General features: G+C 33.7%; 1 protein-coding gene across 3 annotated transcripts; it reads right to left on the bottom strand.

Moving 5' to 3' along the window:
* Positions 1 to 1,217: 1,217 nt before the first annotated feature.
* Positions 1,218 to 19,479, bottom strand: ednraa (endothelin receptor type Aa). 3 transcript variants are annotated; one of them, XM_066718446.1, is made up of 8 exons: positions 19,409 to 19,479; positions 15,839 to 16,366; positions 12,715 to 12,842; positions 9,914 to 10,112; positions 6,141 to 6,293; positions 5,430 to 5,563; positions 4,784 to 4,892; positions 1,218 to 2,373 (listed from the first exon to the last, which is right to left on the bottom strand). In XM_066718446.1, exons 2-8 carry the CDS (start codon positions 16,304 to 16,306, stop codon positions 2,233 to 2,235), a joined length of 1,332 nt encoding a protein of 443 aa, XP_066574543.1. In that variant the 5' UTR covers positions 16,307 to 16,366; positions 19,409 to 19,479; the 3' UTR covers positions 1,218 to 2,232. The 3 variants fall into 3 exon arrangements, with proteins under 3 accessions (XP_066574543.1, XP_066574541.1, XP_066574542.1); XM_066718444.1 differs by lacking the exon at positions 19,409 to 19,479 and adding an exon at positions 18,058 to 18,344; XM_066718445.1 differs by lacking the exon at positions 19,409 to 19,479 and adding an exon at positions 17,532 to 17,552.
* Positions 19,480 to 23,520: the final 4,041 nt, after the last annotated feature.

Here is a 23,520-nt window from a genome sequence, read left to right as displayed (position 1 = left end):
TTTATTGATTTTCATTAGTGGGCGTATTAATGAGGTCCCTTTAGCTTCCCATTAGTCAACACATTTCCAGTCCATTAGAAGCAGGGCAGAGTAATGTATTTCTGTATTGTGTAATTTGGATTAATTTGATTCTACCTTATTATAAAAATGTAAATACAAGTGATGGTATATTATATTGTGGTATATATTTGCAGTGTGTAGTTTTACACCATTATTGTTTGGACGTAGGGTTTTACTTACAGGTTTGGACTGAACACAGACATATCTGTAGGATAAATAAGTTACAGTTGTTCCATTAATTTTTCTCTCAATAGGGAAATAATAGCATTGCACAATATAAGGGAAATGTCAATACTTCAGAAAAGTAAAGTATCTGTGTGACTCTAAACAATGCAAGTTCATAATAACAATAATAATAATGTACAGTTCTTCTCCTAAGATGTCTTAAACTTGCACCACATCTGAGAGTACACCCACCCAGGTCTACTGGGCAGATTTCCTTGCATAGTTGTACTTTAATGTGTTGTACTTTTATACACTTTAATGTGTTGTTTTCCTGTTAGACATAATAGTGATTTGCTTGGCTATAGAGCAAATATGTTTTGTTATTTTTGTTTGATCATACAGTGACTTGGACACATTGTCGTGTGCCTAATCTTGCAGGATTGAATGAACAACCTCCCTCCCTTCCCCAGTAACCATCAGTAGACAGATTGCTTGGAGAAATAGGCTAGCAGTACTAATAGTAGATTCGGTATATTCTTCTTTTTCTTCTTTCTTATCTGTGGCAATAATTCTAGATTTTACTAAGTTATTTTAACTACAAGCCCTCGGCATCCAGCAGACAGGCTTAACACCCCTTTTCATTATTTGAATAATATAATTTATCGAACACAACTAGCTTCAGCACGTTCAGTGACATGTAAATAAATCTTAAAAAACTGAAGGCCAATTTCTGTTTCTAAAGTAAACTCACATATAACTAGGACGCAGAGCTGTCATGACCAAAATAGTATTTTGCACGTAAAAGTAGCCATGAACTAATTTCCCTTTATTAATTTGGCTTTTTCCTTCTGTTTAAACTTTAACAAATATTTCAAGTCTTAGACTTTTGGTCCACAGGTTGTGAAACCATCCCTCTGCTTTCAAAATGGGGTTGCTTTGATCCTTTGTTTTGTTTACATATGTGAGGAATTCGATATCAACCTAGCAATCTCTAGCTTATCTGTATTATTTTAATGAGAAAATTACATGAATGCAATTTGACTTTCTGTACAGTACTGAATTTTTGTAACAGAGCATTTTTGACAATTTTAGGATTCTCAAGGTAAAATACAACCTTTTCGTTCAATGTGAATAAAACATAACTTATTTCACTATGTATATATATAGTTTATGGAAAATTAGTAAAATACAGTTTTAAACATATTATAAGGACAGTCAAATTATTAGAAGACTTATTACACTTAATTCTGTAATACTTTCTGGTATAATACTTCTGTTTTGACACTCTAAATTGCACCCATTCACATGCAAAGTACATTATCTAACAAACACAAAGACAAGCCTCACACTTATTCAGTTACAGTATTCCTAAATTCATGTTCATTAAACTAAAAGTGCATATACTGTACATACTGCATGTATGTATTTATATAATTTTGTTATTTATATTTACCAGGATTCATTTATTAAAAAGCCACCGCAGGGCTATTTTTTCTTTTGAGAGAAGGTAACTGTTCAGAAGTGAGCAGGGATGGAGCTCCTGCACAATTCTTCTGTTCACACTCCATCCATTTACTCACATCATCATGGTTGTTACAAATGACTGTCCATCTCAGATCTTCTATTTACTGGGTCTATTTAACCAACAATCTCAAAACAATCTGAAGAATTGTTGTCTGCATTCAGGAATTCAAAGCTCGATGATGTTCTAAAAATATATTTACATAATTGATTATACTTATATAGTGGATCATCTACGATTCCTTGCATCCATCCCGAAAAAGCCATGGTTCTAATTTATTTTGCATCAGATGTTTGAACCTGAGATTGCTGGATAAGTGCTGTAATAATCTGGTAATTGACAGTGTTTTTGGTCATTTATGGTGTTTTCCTTGCAGCTGTTGGTGCATGTTCTCTGGCATTGGAGACAGCCTTAACTCATTCTCTTAGTACAGACAACTGCGTATAGGAATTGTCTGTACTGGAGTGCAGTCCAAGTAGGTCCTCTCAATTGTCACTGTCCTTGTGCAGGCTACGGTCAGTGTTGTGGTTGTTGGGCTCCTGGGTTTTGTACTGTATGCTCGTCCCATTCAAGGGCACCATACTACTTATCAGAGTCCCTGAATAGCACCAGCAGCATAGACATGACTGGAAGATAAAATACAGGGATACAGGGTAAATGAATCACACACTTATGACATTGCAGAAGTACTCCACTACTTGTGAAATGTGTTGCTGATTTTATTTTGGTACATAGCAGAGATCTATGCTACTGGAGTGCTGGTATTGCTTTTTTTCTTTAAAGGCAACAGTAACACTCAAACATTTCTCAACAAATATACTGATTTTTAACCATGTGCTAGGTTGCAGGGTTCTCTTCCTTGCCAAGATGCCATTGTTGTTTATTTTCACTTTCAAGATTACCTTCTGATGGGTCACTCTCCTGCAGCCTTTCTATTCACTTGTATGATAGTCTCTATTACTTAATCAAACATAGGGGGAGTTTACATGCAGTGTTTTATGATGGTGATGATGCGTGTGCACGTTTGGCCTGAGAAATCGGGAGAATCAGGTGTATATACTGTATACTTAAATGACCACATTATAAAAATGCAAAACAACTGGTCAGTTTATTGTGGGTTTCAAGGTAAAGTAAATTGCTGATGGACGTCATGGTTAGCATGTATTTCAGGTTAATGGAAGTGCAGAAAGCTGTTTTATTACCCTATCATTATGCTCTCTATATTGTTGTTGGTCTGTTGTGCATTGTTCAGTACTGTACATAGTGTTGTAATCCTAACGTTACAAAAAAAGATCAGTGGGGTAAGTATTAAAACAGTAAAGTAAAGTCAAACAACTAGATGCAACCCACAGCTGTACACTGTGTAATTTGAACAAGTTGTTACATGACAGTCATTTATTCCATGATGGAAGTGTCTCAAGTATATTTTTAGAACATGTAAACCACTTATAGCTAATTTGCATATTAACTCTCTCCTTCCCCCTTAATTTGCATATAAACTAAGACTATATAAACCCTGATAGGGTCATTTCAGCTTTGACTCGAGCATATTGTCTCAAGTAACGTTAAAACACGCATGTAAACTCTGCCATAGTGGCATTATGGAATCTTCTGATTTTGTAACAGTTAATTTTAAGTCGGCCATGACAGGATAGTTGAATTGGTGTTCTTTGAATAACAGATGTCATTTTACAGAAGAAGATTAAACAATAATACTGTATACAAAATCTTTAAATTGGTAATACTTTATCTTTTTAAGGTCCATGGTAACAATCAGACTTAATTTAATTACTACTACTTCTGTAGTTCTGGACTAAGATTAAGAAACATCTCAAATTGTTTTTACTAAAGGAAGGGGGGTGTAGTGTAAATAATTAGATAACCAAACTCCCCAGAAGCCTGCACTCTGTTGCAAGCATATACAAAGATTGTTTAGTCTGCTGTAAAAATCACTGCCAAGCAGTGCTCATATGCTTAATTTGTAAGAAAAAAAATATATTTCTGATAATTACATATTTTTGTCTACACTACGTTGTTCTAAAATCATTTACATTGGTTAGTACAGGGGCATGCCAATTATCAAAAATATCCTTAATCAGATTATTTCCATCTTGAACATTGTTCATCCAGCATAGAAAACGTAAGTAAGAAAAGAGACTAAAAAACGATTATTTCCCTTTCTATTGTCATTTGTGTGGTTTTGTTTTTTAAATCTGTTGCAATTTATGTAGCATCATCAAACTTGCTGCTGTGATGTATTCGTTAAACAGTGTGGGCTATAGATACACATAGAAACCAGGTTTCACTTCAATGGACTAGTATTGCTAATGTACCTTTTATTTTTAACCATTTACAGGGCAGACTCTCTCCCTTTTTAAATTATAGATATTTTCTTGTATGCATGTTTGCATGTATTTACTTTAATAGATGGCCTTCCTATGTCATCATTGCTCTCCTTTTGATATAAATTCACTTGCAGCGTGTCCAGTGGTGCCTCTCAGGACAACACCCAACTTTTGAGAGGCATAACTAATGATCCTTATTATTTTATGTGTTGAAGCATAATGTTGACTGAATCTTGAGATACTGAACATGTTGAAACTAAACAGTTGTTTTCCTAAAAACATTATCATGTGAATCTTCCGAGGCAATGGATCTCTCTTACCAACAGTATTATAAATAATAAAATGTGTTAAATTGCTCTCCCTATTTTTCATTATTGGCTAAAAGCAAGTCTTTACGTTCAGATGTTGCTGTTAAAATGAATTCCTCATTGGAAATGTTAATCACATAGCCTAAAGGTGCATGTTTTTTCTCACCCACACATCCACTGACTTAATGTATGTAGTATATGACCTCACCAAACAAATTACCTCATAAATCACTCAAGTGGTTTACATTTTCTGAAAGGAATGTCGTTAGCATGAATATAATTTCTTTAAAGCCATTAGTCAATGTGAACTAAATGTTTATCTTCAGAAAAAGGTATATAATCAAAGAAGAATTAATCATATTTTTCATAAAGAAAAATCTTACCTTGAAACAATTTTTGAATTTCTTGCTGACCAAATAGAGGATAATGGGGTTTATACAGGAGTTCACGGTTGCCAGATTAATACTAAAGTAGTCGAGGACCAATAGGAAGCTAAAATGAAGGAAAGAAAATACATCAGCCTATGAAAATAAGTTTAAAGAATTGCTGAATTTTAGACAGGTTGAGGAATGTTTTGATTTGGGATGTTGTCTATACAATTATATTTTAAATACAAATATAAGCTGAAACACTTGCAAAGAATCCTAAACAACACCTATAGACTCAAATGCACAGTCATATACAGACTTGAATTACCTGCTGTTCATGAATCAGAACAGAAAACAGTTAAACAAATCGAACATTAAAATAGCAAAACAAAATAACAAATGCCAAGGACATATTAATTATGTCACTTCTAAATTGTGAGTTTAGTATTTTAACTATTTTTTTTTGTTAGACCTTGTGTAAGATGACTTCCAGAAACCATTGTACAGCAAGAAAGAAGTTAAGTAGTTAGATAATGCAAATAACTACCAGCTTAAACTGATTATATATAATCAAAGTCATATGAAAATATGGAATATATACATTATAAGCTACGGATATCAACTCTCATAGTAATTCATACTTATTTAATACAGCACTTACTTAAGTAGTTCACATCGCTTTGTGTCATTTTGATTGTACACCAATTTTTTCAGTAACCTGCTTAGATGCAGTGGGAACCAACAAAGTGCAAAAATAAGAACTAAGCAAAAGACAGCTTTGGCCACTTCACGCCTCTGAAACAAATGTAAAAAAGGGAGTTAGTGGGGATAGTTATATGAAAACCTTTAACAGGTAAAACATTTAGAAAAGGTTAATCATAGAATTCATAATTAAGATAGCTGAGGACTACTGTCTTAATCCAGCTTTGTATGTTTGTTTTGTTTGTTTAATTGAAAATAAAAAGTCCACATGGATGCATCCTCCATAAAACACTTTGTCAAAGCATCGGTTATTTTTACACTGAAAGTTTAGGATGGCCGAAGCCCAGTTATTACATTGATCAGAGAATTTCATGCAGCAGGAACTGGTAACAATTGGAACCCACACAATAAGTGGACGTTTTTCACCAGCTGCGTGCTCCCTTTCAATATTTTTAAATTAATACATTCAATACATACAGAGCTAAAGGTAAAATCATTAATCTATTCAACAACCTTAATATCACCAAAAGGACACCATGACAATATTCCTATCTGAAGTTGAACTTTTAGGAAAAAGGCTAGAATAATAACAACAGAATAAAAAGACAATTGTTTTGATCAAAGTATGATTATGACAAATTCTTTGGCTAATGCAATAGGTTTATCTTACCTGTTTGAGATGTTCACTAAGTGCTATTTTCAGACTCCCCTTCCTTCTGTTTAGCATCTCACAGGTCATGAGAGTGTAGAAAACTGCTGTGCACACCAGAGGCATGCAGAAATAAAACCCAAAGAGCCACCAGTCTTTAGCATCTGTGTAATACTGCAGAAATAAAGAATGGTATTAAAATCACTAAATATCTCTTCCTTAAATATAGATAAATAAGTGCAGTTTACTGGTATATATTAACATTAATGTGTATTTCATTTCTTTCTTTAAAGACCAAATTGAGTATGACTGATGAAGCAGAAACACAGCAGAAAAACTACAGAAGCACTGGAATTGTCTTCCCCATGGAAATATATATTGTGATTTGTAATTTTCCTTAATTTTATATATACGCATTCAGACTAAAGCTTAAACCAATCTAGGTGTCAAAACAGCATTAGAGCCTCTTAGGTGCTGATCAGAGTCTCCAAAAATGTATTTACAGTATACTATTAAATGGGTATTACATTTTTATTGACAGTTGGACAAAGCTTGATAAGCAATAATACTAACAAGCAATAAGTATTATAATTGTTTGTAGAATGCACAATTATTTATATATTGCAATATAGTTGGGATTCCTGCAACAGTTTTATTTCTCAGAAAAAAACAGCTTTCAAAGGCAAACTGAGCTCAGACTCTCTTTTAACTATTTATCCCGTGAATGCATTGCGGGAACCAGGGGGCCCTCTTTTTCTCTTTGCCTCCCGTGACAGGCTCCCCTAATCAAGGTATCCCTTTTAATCCCACGAGGGGTTAACCTTTGACTCTGGAACCCAGTTTCCTGCTCACTAAATCAGATCCCCAAATGATCTGCCCCACCCCCCCAAAACACACTGAACTGACAGACAGACACACAACATACTGCAGTGCCTGCACATAACAGTCCCAGGTCACTACACCACATTACTGTGCATTAGCATATTCATGCAAACCAACTCAGGCGAGTACAATTCAAGTGATGCAAATGCTGGACTGCACTGTGGTCAAAGTGATCGCTGCAGATTTCAGATGTTTTCCTTTTTCTAAATGTGGGATTGTTTATTGGCACAAACAATCTCCAGTGCACATTAATCTCCTCTGTTGTTAGAACCAAAAAATAATAACCCCATGTTCACTTTTTTCTTGCAGCTATGGACAGAGCAATGCTGCATGTTGTCCTTAGAAACTACAATTACTTGATAAGAATAACGACTCAAGTTGCTGCCCGGAAGACAAACCCGGTGCTTTCATAGTTTTTCAGCTGTGTTTCTGCTATTCAGAAAGTTAAGACACATCACATCCAGAAACCCTAAAAGTACAGCATGACTTTTGATGTCTGATATTATTTACTAAATTTTACATTTCACAGGTTTTATAAGTTGTTTAAATGCAACATGTAAAGACACATAAAACCATAATTTTACGGATGATGCTAGTACTCAATTACCTTCAATACCACACTTTGAGAAACCACAGTATGTCTATAAAAAAAGTCCTCATTTTTGATAAAGCTTAATTTCATTGAGTGAGCTAAATTATTTGTTTAAATGGTTTTGTTCAATATGTAGGATTTACACTTCCAATAAGCAAAGTTTTCTTTTTAAAACCTGGTTCTGCATTGTTGAGATTTAGTGAAAAGTACATATTTTGGCTATGATGCTTGTCCTCAGAACATCAACATATATATTCTAATGTCTTTGGAACTACAATGCCTTCACGTAATGAAAAGCTCATTTAAACCTCATGTTATTTGTCTGTGTTTGAACATTTCATGCATTTTACTGCATAATCATCGCTGGCTAGTTATTGTGTAAGAGGGAATGGGATTTTCTTTTAAAGAGGAAACTGTGCAGAAAGCATTAAGTTTTAGGAAGCTAACTAAAACGTAGATTTGCAAAATATATCTTTAATCTCCTTGGGTATATTGTACTATTCAAGATTTGAGTGTATTTTGGCATTTTCCAGCATAGCAAATTTACATCAGTTTTTAACATCCCCAGGGCATAATGTTTTTATGGATGCTGTAGATATGAAACAGAACTTTATACATCTGGACATATGGATCTGTTTAGAAAATGCTACATTGCTGAGCATAGTAATTGCAGTTTCTAAACCTGTTTCCAATTTACCTTCCCAGAGTTTGCCTATAAAGAAAAAGTAATCTGTTTACTTAAAAAAAGCTATATGCCTTAAAAAATGTATAAGCTGTTACAAACATGGTTATCCTTTTTTTGTATTCATTTAATGGTAATTATAAGAGGCAATTCATACTCCTGAAGTTTCATTCAAGAAGAATATTAATTTTGCGGCCCCTTTCTTTTAACTATTTTATTGGTCTTTTCATGAAAATGTTTGTTAACAATACATACAATATGTTAATTTTACATGATAATGTGAATTCTATGGGATCTCTATGACTTCTGGGCTTATAATGAGTTGTGATATAGAGTGAATAGATACACAGAATATCTTGGGTTAGAAACAAGGACATTTAATTTTTTTTATTTAGTTTCTCTCTTGGTTATCATCTGTTTTAAAGATAAATGTGAATTAACAAAATGGAAACTTATTTTAAAAGTTCTATTGAATCTCCATTCCAAGCTCAGATTTCCTGACACAAATGTTGTTTTCATGATGTTGTCTTTGTATTGTTTAAGATTTTTTTTTTAATTATAGTGATTTAACATGTTAAAAAAAATATTCATATTCATATCAAATGTTTGTAACAATGCAATTTGACTTTTCACATACACTTTCGGTGACCTACTACTTTGACTAGTACTTTCCTGATAACTGCTGACAGTTTCCTTAACTAATCTGTACACTATTTCTGGGTGAAGAGAATGTATTTTTGTTAAGTCTTAATCACCAGAATACCACTAAAGGATGTAGGGAAGCCATTAATTCAATGTAAACTGAACATTTACAATGAATGCAAAAAACTAATATTTTTGTTCATTTGGTAAAGAAAGAGTCTCCAGAATATGATTGGCTCAACTAAATTATAGTTCCTTTTATAAAATGCATGGTCATTTTTGATAAGCTGAATTTTCAGTTGAAATATATATATTTCCATTTTGGGAGTTAAGAACCTACTGAAATACTGTGTGTTTTTAATGTTGTGTACTGCGCAACATAAATATTGTAAAGTATGTGTACTATAAACATTTGAATTCATACAGGAATTTGATACTTGGTTGAAGCTACGTTTTGGTGTAACCTTTTCCAATATAAATATAAATATTTGTGTTCAATTATGTGTGCCCCCTAGACTGATTTAAAGAACCCTTCAGAGTATATGTTATATACATTAACTTAAGTTACCATGACCCCTTCAAATTATGATGGTGATGTAGACAAGAAGCAGCTGCCTCAGAGTACACTAGTCTACAAACACATATTTGCAGGACAATAGCCAGTAGCAAGGGTTAGACAGTAGGTGAAACAGTAAAGGAAATAGTTGCCGCTATGAAATGTCTTCTAATCAATCAATTGATCAATAATAAAGGTTTCTGTAATTCATTTAAAATGTTGAAAATGAAAAAATCTATAACAGAGCAAATTCATATTTGATATAAAATGGAAGAACACAATTGTAAGCCAACCATCCAAAACTACTTAATCATATCATCCAAAAATTAGCTCTATCTACTCTTGTAACTACCAAGCGTGAGACTGTTAACAAATGTGTCTTATGTTACTTTAAACAGATCACAGATTTTTTAAGTTTTTGAAGTAAATAAACACTGTACCGTCATGAGGGTGGAATTTGGTCTGAGCATACAAGACCTCAGAGATTCGTTTCTGTAGGTATAGGTGACCATGTCAAAGGTAATAGCCTCAGGCACAGCCAAGATGATTGACAGGACCCATATTGAGATTATTTCTACTGCCGTCAGCAATGGAATCCCAACTCCTTGTACTCGACTCCATGAGGCCACGGCTCTGTACCTGTAACAGAGAACACAGCCCTTAAAACAACTTTCATGAGTTACCTGCAGACTTATTGCAACCTGTTTCTTATCTCTCATTCAGTGAGTTAAAACCAGATACAGATAGATTTAGTCTTAAGAGGATAAGATACTTCATAAATTCTTCAAAACATGAAGTTAATGGAAGAAATAAAGTCAACCTGCTGCCTTAAAGCACAGCTGAAGAGTGGGCTTTGCCTGTAAAAAATAGACGATACATATGTATTAGGAAAGTGATAAATATGTTTGAGGGGATTTGAATAGCTAGTAATGTAAGAAACATTAAACCATTCCTAATTACTATTTTCGGGGGTGGTGGGGGGGGGGTTAAATAGTAGCCTTCAGTTGAGGTATAATTATTTACACATATTGTGGACAGTTGAACTATTTATTAGGTAAAGACTTTCTTAATTTTGGGGGGGGGACAAATCAACCATTTCCCAAAAAGAGCGTATTAACATGAACGTTTGCCAAATAGAATGAGTCTCAAAATAAATTATAATGTGAGAATCAACAGTCTTTTGATAAAGTATGTGTTAACTACACTAGAATGTAAGCTAATGTATATCCTTGGCAAGCTCTCGCCTTTATCTTCTCCATCTTGCTTTGTCTCCGGTATGCAGCATAAAACAATATTTATTGTACTGGATTATTCCATTTTTGAATAATTTCTATAATGAGATAGGCAGGGTCTATACAGGCGAGGTCTATAATCCCTTCAGCATGTTCTCTGTGCTGTTCCCTTTCACGTCAGTAAAACTCCTACAAATGTCTGTATACTTATCTATCTATATAACAAGTCATTTCATTCTTAACTGTAATTGTAAACCTTAATTTTCTTGTTAAAACTGTCTAAATGTATGTGTGTGTGTTTGTGTATACAACATTTAGAGGAAAATTTGACGAGAAGCAATAATCCTTTTCAATTAGCTTAGAAAATTCATCTTTTATTTAGATTTTCTGTAAACTGAGGAAAATGAATAATCTTATCAAGGATATATTCACCAAACCACAGCAAGAGGCCCTTTTAAATTCAATACTTTTTGTTGACCTGGTAAAATTACATGCACAAAGACTGTTCTCTAGTGGGTTTTGAACTCTGCTTCACCTCTAATATTAAGTGATAGGTAAATTTGATACTTTTTTCCATTTAAGAATAAGAATGGAATTAGTTTGAAGTTTTATGGTGATCATTTGCAGCTTGCTAGGACTTGACAATGTGACCCAATATGATGTTTTCAATGAAGGTCAGACGTAGTGGCATAGGAAGGTTATCACTGATTGTGATGGACACCACATTTTAAAAGCAGAGCTGAAAGGTTCTTTTGTGCCTGAGAAAACCCTCTAGGCATTAGTCGAGGAATCTTCTCTCCTTGATTCCTGGGTCACAAGGAGGAGAATGAAAGTACATATGTGTTACAGCTGCCAACTGGCAAGAGCTCTATTACACAGGAAATTATTTTGCACTAAAAGGATAAAATGCTACAAGGTTTCAAACAATTTTTGAATAATTTTTATATGGAACTTTTATAGGACCCTAGCTACCTGACGGTTTGTGGTGGGGGATATTGGCAGTAAAACCCAATAACAGTGAACCTATTCAGTGGACCAAACAGCCAATTAAATAGTTAAATAGCCATTCCTATTCAATAATACAGTGCTTTGGTTTTCAATTAGTCTAACAAATGTATTATTAGTTAGAACTTTACTGTGTTAGGAGTGAATTATATTATATATTATATATATGAATTATGAATTATATGAATTATATTACAGGTTAGTTATTACATTACTGGTTGAAATCCATGACTTAGAACCAGTTAGTTACTATCTTACTGGTTGGAACGGACCAGAATAAGACTTTCTCCAATATCTTCTACCCATCACTTAATTTAATTAGCAATTAAATTCAAAATGTCTGCAGTTGAAAGGGCTTTGCATAAATATAAATATGAAGTTAACTGTGATTAGTTTCCAGATATACAATAAAAACCAAATAGTCTGAATCAAATAGTTTGACTACTTAAAAAAAAAAACATGAACAGAACAGAGCCTAGATGCTCCTGCCTGTAACCAGGAGCTGGACGTTACACACACAAGAAGCCACGGAGGTATGTGCTTATGTAACACTGGTATTTAGACAACTTACGAGTGCATTTGCAGGTTCTTTTCTCTCAAGTATTTTCTTGATTTAATACCATTCAAAAGTCACCACTCCCGTGGAACGGTTATGTGAAACAGGGATCTGCGAGAAGCTTATTTGGCACTGCAGATCTGTTTAGATTTGCATCTGGAATCAATCAAAACTTTGACCTACCTGCTAACAGACACTGCTCTATATTTTGATATTGAATTGAAACCATTATGTGTGTTAAATTCTGAAATCTTTTTTAAACTTTAATCCAAAATGTATTCCACTGCCATTTTCTTTAGCATAGTCTAGGGTTTTTGTGTTTGGTAACAAACCCTAGAATGGAATCCAAACTACTCTTGTTTCAAGTAAAACTTCCTAATTAGAAAGTTCTGAGCTGGTTGAATAATATGTTTTGAATCTTTTTTCTCTGAGAAATTAATCTTCGTACCTGTCCACACTCAAGGCACACAGGTTGAGGACTGTAATTCCCACTGAAGCTTTCTGTAGGAAGGGCACCATCTTGCAGAGGATGAGTCCCATTTGATAGTTGTTAAAGGGCATCTGCTGTGCCAGGAGCTGGAAAGTCAAATGAAAGAACCATCAAGAAGAGAGAAGCAAGTCTTTAATAACAATACTCTTATGCAAACCATTTTTGTTAATTCTCAAAGACTTGCTACACCGATGTGCCGAAGGTGGAACTAGTCCAGATAGAATAATTGATTTCTAGATACTGTAATAAAAAGGAGGAATACAGAGGGGATACACTTAATTAGCAATGCTTTTAGAGCCACAGATAAATACCAATAGACAGCTGTCTGCAATATCTCCAATAGGTTATAGGCCTATCCTTTTCTAAATTACTGTTTTTTATATACTTTGATAAGAAGTCATTCCTCCCACGGAGTTGTGTCTACTGCAATGAGAGAAAGTTTTCTCTGTGGTCTCGTCCAGATTTAGTGTGCCAATTGATCCCAGCTGGTGTTCAATGGGATTTAGGAAATTAATACTATGCTATTTGAACTGCTATTACTGTCCCAACTTTGTGTCATTGTTGTATTGTTAAGATGTATGGGCTCTAGCCAATAAATATCGTCATCTTTGGTAGGAAGCTGTTGTCGAAAGAATCCCAAAATGTGCTGCTAACATAAAAAACACACCACTTCATGGCCTGAGGTAAAATACATAAGCAGCTGAGTGAGGGAGTTTTGTACTCTTACATTTTAAGAAATTATACATAGCGGTCCAGTGTGTACTAGACTTAATACTTTCAGTTCAGTGACTTTACAGACAACATTGTTGAATCCTTTCCAAAGAGTTTTCCCTGACTGAATTAAAATGGTTCTCAGAATTGCTTCCTTTGAGGGCACTGACGTCTGTCCTGAGAGAGAGAGAAAAATTAAAAAAAGTTTGTTTTTCTTTTGGACTCCTGTTTATTTCCTCTGGTCCTAGCCTGGCAGCTTTCCTGACACAGAGATTCCCTTAGCCACACTAACTGGGGTAAAACCTGGCAACTTAATGCAGCTTTTTCAGGGAAGAACACTGGTGCATCCTGAGTTCATGTTTTCACAAAGGATAGGATTTAATTAGAAGGTTGGAGGACAAGGGAATGGAGGAAAGGCAGCAACATCAGTGTTATAATTTCATTCTTTGTGAAGTGAGTTACTTTTGGAAACCACGTCAAAACAACCGGACATGTGTTATAACCATGTTTTTTAGTGTATATATTTTTAATATATTTTAAGATTATAGAAGCATTTTAATATATAATGAAGGTTAGTCTTTAGGAAAACAAATAAACAAGGTAATCAACTCCTGATTCATTTTGTACACAATTTTGTTTGTACAAAGATTTTTCCCATGAATAAACATTACAAATGCCATAGTATATGCAATAATAGAAGTTGGAAAATTAGGCCAAACCTTTCAACTGTCTGAAGTTAAACCACTAATTGTCAGATTTCAATGAGTACTCTTATTGCATGATCTGTGGCAAGTGCCCCTAAAGGTTTTAAAGTCTGAGGCTAGTGCAAATGGCCTACTCCTTGTCACACGAACTGGAAGTTTGTGAATGTTTGTTTATGAATGCCAGACAAGCTCAGCATTTGAATTGCCTTTGGCCAGATTCCTCCAAAAACGTTTCAGTGTCTTTGAAAACATGTTGTGAACAATTGACTATTAAATCTGGATTTCTCATCATAACCCACAGTTGCTAATTGCCTTCAGTCACAGTTGTGTTACTAATTATTCAGATATCCGTTATATTATTTAAAGTAAAAAAATATGATGTTTTTAGTGATGTGCTATCCAGTAAATGCTTATTGCTATGTCTCATGAATAAATCCCAAATTCCTGATGTGTAGTTTTTTCAGAATCATTTTTTTTTTTTTCTTACAGGTTATTGTGAGACTACCAAAAAAATGCAAAAGACGGCTTTACACGATGTACTTAATAGATTGCAGTAGCACACTAGGTCTTAATGAGTACTAGATGCATTTTGATAGCCAGAGGAATATTGTACCATTCCTCCCACTTTACGTACATTTCCACTGCAGTAATTAAAGTTGTTTTTCATTTTTATCTCTCAAAAGTTTCTTCCTTCTCTGCCTTTTCAGATCCTCAAAGAGAGAAGGCCAGGCCTCTGAACAGGCAATTAAATGTTCTCAGTCATATTCTTTTTCAATTACTGTTTTATTTTTACTTTGTGACAATAAGCATTTGGAAGCCTTCTTTACAATGTTTTCTCAAATTTTTACACTCATCTGCTTTACATAAAATATTATTTAATTAATTATTAATTATTTTTCATGCATAATATACCCTCGCAAAACCATGTTGTGTCGCTTTCTTGTTTACTCTAAATGACCTTGTTTAGCTGACTGTTAAGATAACACAGACTTGGTAGTTGTGTAAAAAAATTATTCATATTGACTTGTTCCATTCATATCCAGGCAACAGCAGTCTTTTGTTTATGTATTTATTTATTCTTAACATACTGTATTCCTTAACACACCCCAGCATTTGTGCCATATACTATTTGGGATACCATTTTCTGAGTTGTGTCTTCTAAATAAACTGAAAACAATATGCTGGCTCTCGTCAGTAACTGCATGCCTTTACATTGTACCACACTGTGCATTCCCACAGAAAACATTGCTTTAAAAAGGAAAACCAATGAAACCTGTGCAGTGGTTTAATGCTTCAGAGAGATGGGACACTCACACTGCAGTCATACAATGATTCAGATATTTATTTTACAATGCCATATTGTAACATGACACATTATAGAGAATATTTGGAGAACAGACATGCAAACACGTAACTAAAGCTGAAAAACTGACTGGTTGCTTTTTCCAGATGTTGGTGTGATACATTAAAAGGGTAAAGCTGTTATCCCCTTTGGTTATGTCTGGGAATCCTAACTGACTGCCAGTTCCACCTACAATTAAATTTGCCCTAGCAGGAATGTATTTAATGGTCTAGTTGTACCTGTACAATACAAAATAAAACAGAATTGACCATAACTTAATACCTTTAACTATTTCCCAGCAGAATGCAATTTATTTTTTACCTACCTTATAGACATTGATGGGGATGTCAATGGCAATGTAGATTAGGTCTCCCAGAGCCAGGCTGGCAATCAAAGCATTAGGCCCATTCCTCATGGATTTGTTCTGGTAGATAATCCTTAGCAGAGTGGCATTTCCAACCATGCCCACGACAAAAATGATGCAGGATATCACAGTGTTGATATATTTGAAACATTCCCTGATACTGGATCTGTAAGGGCACATTGGAGGGATGAATGGTTTCATCTGTGAATTATTTACCATCTTATTTTGTGATGGAATTGTAGAAAGTGGACTGAACAGTGATGGACTTGTATGTGGGAAACTCAGGTCCTGGGCAGAAAAAGTTACATTTTCCATCTGGGTCATGTTTGGGAAATGTTTCTCAATGTCTGTCTCGCACATTCCACTGCCTGCAGTGTAGAACACCATCAACACCACTCTCAACACCGTAGACTTCATCGTGACAGTCATTCACCACGTTAATCTCAAATTACAAATCAGTCCAAAGTCAGAATCCTCTTCAAGGTGAACCTGAAAAAATAAAATACTTTAATGGTATTGGGTACTGTCTCTTGAAAACAAATGTAGATATTTATTTCCAATATAATTACTGGGATGAAAATCAGATCGATGTATCTTAATTACACAGATATATATTTAATCTTAATAGCCTAACTCAAGACCTGACATGCATTGTAAACATAAAATGGACATTCGTCAATTTCATATACTGGTATATACCACTGCCATTTTCTAAGTAATCATCACTAAGCATATGATTTTATACATGCATAATAGTCATTGGGATGAATTATAGATGTTGTTTTAAAAAGCACTGTCTTATTCTAATATAATAGGACTGACAAAATTAGAATGCACTCTGAGCATTTAAAGACTTTCCATCTATAAACCTGCTTTTTTTAGCTATTATCACAGAACCTTTACAAGACACATTGGTTTTAAATAACATGTACATTTTTAAAACTGTTCTAATGGAAATCACATTTTCTCAACATAAAACATCTATGATTTTCAATAAAGTAATATTTTGTATAAAATATTATGTTCATACTACTTAAAAGTTCTATGTTCAGATCTAAGAAAAAATATATGGAATACTCTAATGTCTATAGACATGTAACATTGTATTAAAATTAAGAACATTGTAAGTACAATTCAACTAATTCCAAAGTTGAGATCTAATAAATAATCTCTGCGTTAAAAAGTTAAGATTCTTAAACATAAAAAAAGGTTAAAAAATGAATTAAAAAATTACAGATAGTAACTACATGACTAATACTTTGATTTGTTGATCTGTGATAATTCCTAGTACAGTAAAGTAAAGAAAATTCTACACATACTTTTTGGGCAAAATCATGTGATAACATCCCTTGCTCAACTTTTAGCTGTGTGGTTTCCTCAATTTTAATTGTTCTTCTGTTTCTGATTTGATCAACTAATTTTGCAACCCCAGATTTCAGAAAGGACCGGTATAAAAATGTCCTACACTTGCCACTAAGTACATTATGTTTGTATTAAAAAAAGAGACAATAGAAATATGAAAAGAACATAATTTGCCTCACAAAAAAGGAACAACTAGTTTCTACCTTTGATTAAAGTTTGCCATAATATATATTTTGAATGGTGCAATAACAAATCAACTTTTCTTTTTAATTACAACATAAAAATTAAATACCAATTATTAGACATGTCTGTTGCAGTAAATCCAGCTGTCATCTGTATATTCAGAAAACCCTTTGCTTCTCCACAAAGACTTGTGAACTGACCTCTTAACCTGCCTCCGTTAAGTAATTAATGTCCGTTTGTAATTAAGAAAGATGTGCTATTATGGAGAGAAACAAGAGTATGTGAAATGAAGCATTCTTATCTTCAAACTTAAAAAAAAAAACGATTGTTGCAGGGAGGGAAGACCGGTAGTAACTGTCTTAGACACCACAGCAGATTAGTATACAAAAAGTCAATAAATCCCTCCATTATCTTGAAAAAGGTTATTATCATTGCACTCGGAATTTTTTTTTTTTCCTCTGACAAGTGAGCTTCCTGCACAAAATCCCCCCTGCCATCTAGTACACAAAGAACTATTTAACAGACAGCCCTTCATCTAGCATCACAGTTTAGGATCAGCATAACACTGACAGCTTTTGTGACAGAAATAAAACTGATATATTTATAAATAATACATGCATTTGGTTTTCACCTACCTTTTCCTAAAATGTTCTTTTCCCCTGTTACCATCTAATGAAGTTTCCGCTAAAGCCACCAGACATCTGCATCTCATCACATGAGTAATTAACAGAGTATCAAAGTATAGGAGTTATCCCACTTGGTTTGTGTGTGTCTGCTGTGAGGTGCTGAGCATTGTGTCTCACGGTTTTCCTGTGGAGAGTTTTTCCCCCTCCTCAGAGTCTGTCTGAGCTGCAGTGGAGCTGTTTGACTGGGTGGGATTGTAAATCTCCACCTCTACCAAGTAAAAGCCTGGGCCCCCAAAGGAAACTCCAGCTCTAACTACACTGCCTGCTGACAATCAGCTCAAAGCACTGGTTCGCAGGCATCTGGGAACACAGAGTTCCTAATCTGTTTCCCTCTCAGATCATGCCCCTGTGCAACAATTTCCTTTGCTAAAAGCTTCAAAGATAAAATCTACCAAAAATAATAAGACTGGAAAAAAGTTGCATGCTCACTTTTCCTTCCTTTGACTTCTTGATTTAGCAAAAAGTGTACCCAAGGAAATTATAAGAGAACAGATAGGATCACTTCAGATTCGTTTTTTTTTTTTTTTTCTTCAGTACCATTGATGTTATGATGTATTGTGCAACACATGTGAGTTTAATTTGCTATGATAGACGCATAGTTGCCAAACTGGTATCCATTTTCCTCCAGTGTTATGGAGAGTATCAAGATTAAAATCGATTTTTTTGCAGAAAAAGGAATCAGGACAGAGCACATACTACAGTGACCTTGTTATGCATGTATTGTGACCCACCCAATAAAAACCACAAACAAGAAACTTATTTATTTTAACTGTCCAAATGTGCTACTTAATTAACCAAAAATGTAGAAAGAAGAGAAATATGAGAGAATATATAGATTAAACACAAAACAGTAAAAAAGTATATATTGCAAAATATATTTAAAATATATATTTACAAAAATATATCTAATACGTTGAATGCATTTTAGTTGTTTAACCAAAATAGCTTTACATTTAAACTTTTGTACCAAAATGCATAGATAAAGGTCTGTTTTTTCAAGTTTGATTTGTCTGTATACATCATGCAGCTTTGCATATACATATTAAATAAATTATGGTTTTGAAACTACCCATTTCCAATAGTTCTCTTCATTGTTTTTCTAATTTCAGCAAGTATGTGTAACCAAGTGTTATGTAACACAAGGAGCTAACATGTTGGCATCAAAATACAATGTAGGCAGCTAATACATGATTACTGTACAGCAGAAGAATATTGAAGGTAAATGTCCACACATCTGATACAGAATCTGTGTGCTCCACAGATATTGATTGTCTGAGTGAACTCAGGTTACTCTACTTACCAAATGGGATCTTCATTGTCTTTCTGCAGCCAGGAAAAGAACAGACAGGATCTGACTGTCAGCCCATTCACACATGCCCGTAGAGCTGATCATGCAGTGAAGTTCGCAGTCACTTGCAAGTACATACTATGCAGCTTAAAACCTTTAGTTCAAACAAAGTACTCATACAATATCTTGTCACTGATGGTATTTATATAAAAGTATAAAGATTGTGTGGTTGAAATGCAAAAAGTTGAAATTTAAAAGACACTTTTTCAAATAAGTGTTTGTGTATTCCAGGTAAACAACAGCTTCGTTTATTGAATAAGAAACCACAATGGAAATTTCTCAATACTTTCATGTTGCTGCTTGTTCAGCATTCTATGGTTGGTTTAAATTAAAGCATTACATGCATAAGAAGCCATTGTAGCATTACTTTGAATTGCCTCAAACCCCCTAAAACTGTATCTAAACAGCAAGCTCTCGTGTTCATAGTGTAATTCATGGACATTAATGTAACAAAGCAATTTAAAAAAATGAAAGTGTGGTCAGGAAACATGATCTATGTCAAGCACAGGTTTGTACAAAATGACTAATGCTTTTCTGTCTACAATGTTTCCCCAACTTACTTTCTACCTGTATATCTGTAGACTAACAATAGACTGTAGACTAATAATAATAGTAACAAATAAGAACTAATTAATTAATTAACTAAAATGATAATGGAAACAAGAGCATTTACCTTACAAATGCCTCAAGCTAGGTAAGTCCCAAAAGTTCATACATTTTTGAAGACTAAACAAAACTACATTTGGCTTTTCTGTTCCTTGTGTACATTTAATACCCAAATATTAGCAAAACAAAAACCATTACCTAAATTAAAGCATGTATGTCTTAACAATGATGTGTGCACACCTGATTGACAGCTAACAATTACATTGTGTTTATACTGAAACCAGTATAGTTTATTGGTGTATTTATTGTCTTTATATCCTGAAAAGCAGACAAGCTATTTTTGCCACCAATACCTTTTACAGCTGGACTCCCAGGGGTAATCTTTTCTGCTAAAATCACATTGCAATAGTAATTGAATTCTATAAGTAGCTTTCACCTGACATAATCTGAATTATAAACAAAATCTCTGGATTCTGTTTACACTTCACTATTATTATAGAATGAGGAAACATAAAATACATAGTTTTTGTAATGTCTTTTTAAAACGACTTTTAAACAGCATTATATATTTTACTAAATTCCAGTGAAGCCATATAATTAATAACTAGTAAATGTGTACTAATTTTAGAACCCCAAAACCTTAATAACTCTACTGATTTTAAGATAGGATAGACACAAACCTCTTTATTTTTACCCCAAATCACATTATTTGTTACCTTCGATATGTTATGTAGGGCAACTAAATTTTAGAAATACATTAAAGGCAACGAAGCATGAAAACCTGAACTATGCTTTGCTAGAAAACTGTGGGAAAAGTTCAGAATTATTTACATATGAATATAAATCAACCAGAATGTATTCTTTTTTAAAGGGAGACTAAAGTGTCATTTCAAGTTGATAGAGGAGTTGATGGTGTGTAAACAAATACATGTTATGTTCACTGACTTTTAACTGTGGGCTAGAGGTCATTAATTTTCCTACTATTCTCAATGCAGTTATTTTTTTATTAGATGTAAAAATGAAATACTTTATCTCTGAAAATTGTATCAAATACTTTCTTTAAAGAGTCAGTCAGTCAGTTAAACTTTGTTGTCCCTCAAGAGGCAATTGGTGCACAGCAGTTGAAAAACAGACATAAAATATAACATAAACATACCCTAAAAATATGTCAATATATAAAATCTGATATACACACCATTACATAATAATAAAATACATACATACATACATACATGACTCATCACTATCACCATCACCAGTACCACCAAATTCTCATCAGAAATGTTAAAATGATCATGTTTTTACACTTGAAGTTAATATTAATGCAAAATGAAAAGCAAAATGTCAGAAAGCTCACATATTGGCAATATTAATTTGAATGGTTCTTGTCATCACTCATAGTCCACAGTTATATTTTAAAATGTATTTATCTTGTAAATTCACTACTATTTATTTTCACTACAATACTGAAACATTCACCTAAAGGGGGCTGTTATCTTTAACTAAGATAGAATTAAACTATCAGAATATTTTCTATCAAGAGATTAACCAAAATATACATTCCTGAAACACATTTTTGCTATAAATACAATAAATACTGTGGGCAAACAGACATAATCCTAGTGAGAAATGATTAAGAAAGGGTTTTTACAAGATATTGACTTATTGACTTTGTTTATAAAGGGCACCAATAATAGTCTGATTATTTTTACCCCAGTGCCCTTTTCCAATGATACATTTGGACTTAAGACCACCGCAGAGATTCAGTGAACTATGGGTGGCTTATGATTCTAGGGATATTGTGATCCTTGAATGTTATGAAAGTAATTCTATGCATATGTGGTTCATTCTTCAAAGTTACAGGAGGAATCAGATACTGTAGGTTTATATATTCAAACAAGTTCAACAATTTTTGTATGTCTAAAAATATTAAGGTTCTGATTTTACGTCTAATATTTAAAAAATATATATGTTTTTCCTTAATAGTGAACATTAATACATAATAGATATTGAAATAGACATGGGCTGGGATTAAATCAAAAGTTTGATCGACCTGCTAATAGAAAACTAGAGAACTGTACTCAGTTGCAGTTTCATTTTCAGTAAGATGCCACTTTCTTCAAATCATAAATATAACCGCTATGATGTACAGGTTTGTAGTTTGCTATTAGCAGGTTCATCAAAGTTTTGATTTAATCCGGCCTATGGTCTACAGTAGCTTGGGTATTATTTATGAGACTATGACTCGCTCATGTCTCTGATGGCCTCAAATTTGGTTACATGTAGTTTGTATGCCATTATCACTTTAGAGGCCCAGTTTTTAAAAAATAAATACATACATACATACATACATACATACATACATACATACATACATACATACATACATACATACTGTTATATACCCTCCTTGTAGGAAATGTAAACAGTGCACAAGTGGGATGTCAGTAATTCTCTAACTGGGGCACTAACTTAACATTTTTTAATGAAAAGCAATAGGCCAATTTTATTTCCATTAAGCTCTAGTGTTCTTCTCTACTGTCAGACTAAAAGTAAGACTTGTTATTTCTGAATGTGAATGGGGATAAAGGTTAGAGTTTGCATGAGATAGAATGGATAGAAAATAAGTCACAAGAGAAAACTGCATCTTGTTTATATTATAAAGTATGTAAACAAATCTGTTTTGTATATGGAAACAATTGTTTACAATCTATATACATGTCGTTGTCACCATCAGCCTATATTGATCCACTGCTGGATGAAGGCCTTTCCAAGATGTTTCCACTTGCTTTGTATATGTAAATATATAGCAGTAGATGGCATGTTAAAGTATACAGAAAAGTGTAGAAGAAAATACTTGGAATTGTTTTTGTAAAAAACGTGTATGCCTTTGTCTTTAAGAAGTCAGCGAATGTGCCAAAACATGTATTTTGGGCAGCAAATCCCAGGCTTTGGCTGACCTGGCCTTCAAATGAATCTTAATATGGTGGGACTAGGCCATCTGCCATGTCTTGAAGGTAGGAAAATACATGTTTGACTGTGGATGTTTTCACGACTATGAGTTACTGTCTAGATCAGTTATGGTTACAGATAAGTACCTTGATGCCATCAGATATTCACATCAATCCTATGCTTATGAATAGTTTTCCTAGGGTGGCTATTGTCAATTAATTTAAACCAAACACACTTCAATATGTTGAAAAGTATAACATTAAAATCATATCCACTTCATTTTCAGTAAGATGCCACTTTCTTCTAATCAGAAATGTAACCGCTATGATCTACAGCTTTGTAGTTTGCTATTAGCGGGTGGGTCAAATTTTAGATTTAATCTGGTCCCTTGTCTAATAGTTTATCTTCAATCAGGGAGTTATGACTATCTATCTATCTATCTATCTATCTATCTATCTATCTATCTATCTACTTCAATCCAAACACCTCAATACCTAGTTTTTTGC

This window comes from Amia ocellicauda, chromosome 12 (genome assembly GCF_036373705.1).
Source record: "Amia ocellicauda isolate fAmiCal2 chromosome 12, fAmiCal2.hap1, whole genome shotgun sequence".
Classification (NCBI taxonomy): Eukaryota; Metazoa; Chordata; class Actinopteri; order Amiiformes; family Amiidae; genus Amia; species Amia ocellicauda.
The sequence above is the reverse complement of the archived record's forward strand: the minus strand, read 5'-3'. Positions and strand labels throughout refer to the sequence as shown.

Excerpts from the sequence above, each read along its gene's own strand:
- ednraa (XM_066718446.1), bottom strand. The coding sequence starts at position 16,306 with ATGACTGTCACGATGAAGTCTACGGTGTTGAGAGTGGTGTTGATGGTG. Across the intron at positions 10,113-12,714 it reads TGTGCCTTGAGTGTGGACAG|GTACAGAGCCGTGGCCTCAT; the intron begins GTACGAAGATTA and ends TCTCTGTTACAG. Across the intron at positions 5,564-6,140 it reads TTAGTGAACATCTCAAACAG|AGGCGTGAAGTGGCCAAAGC; the intron begins GTAAGATAAACC and ends CATTTGTTTCAG.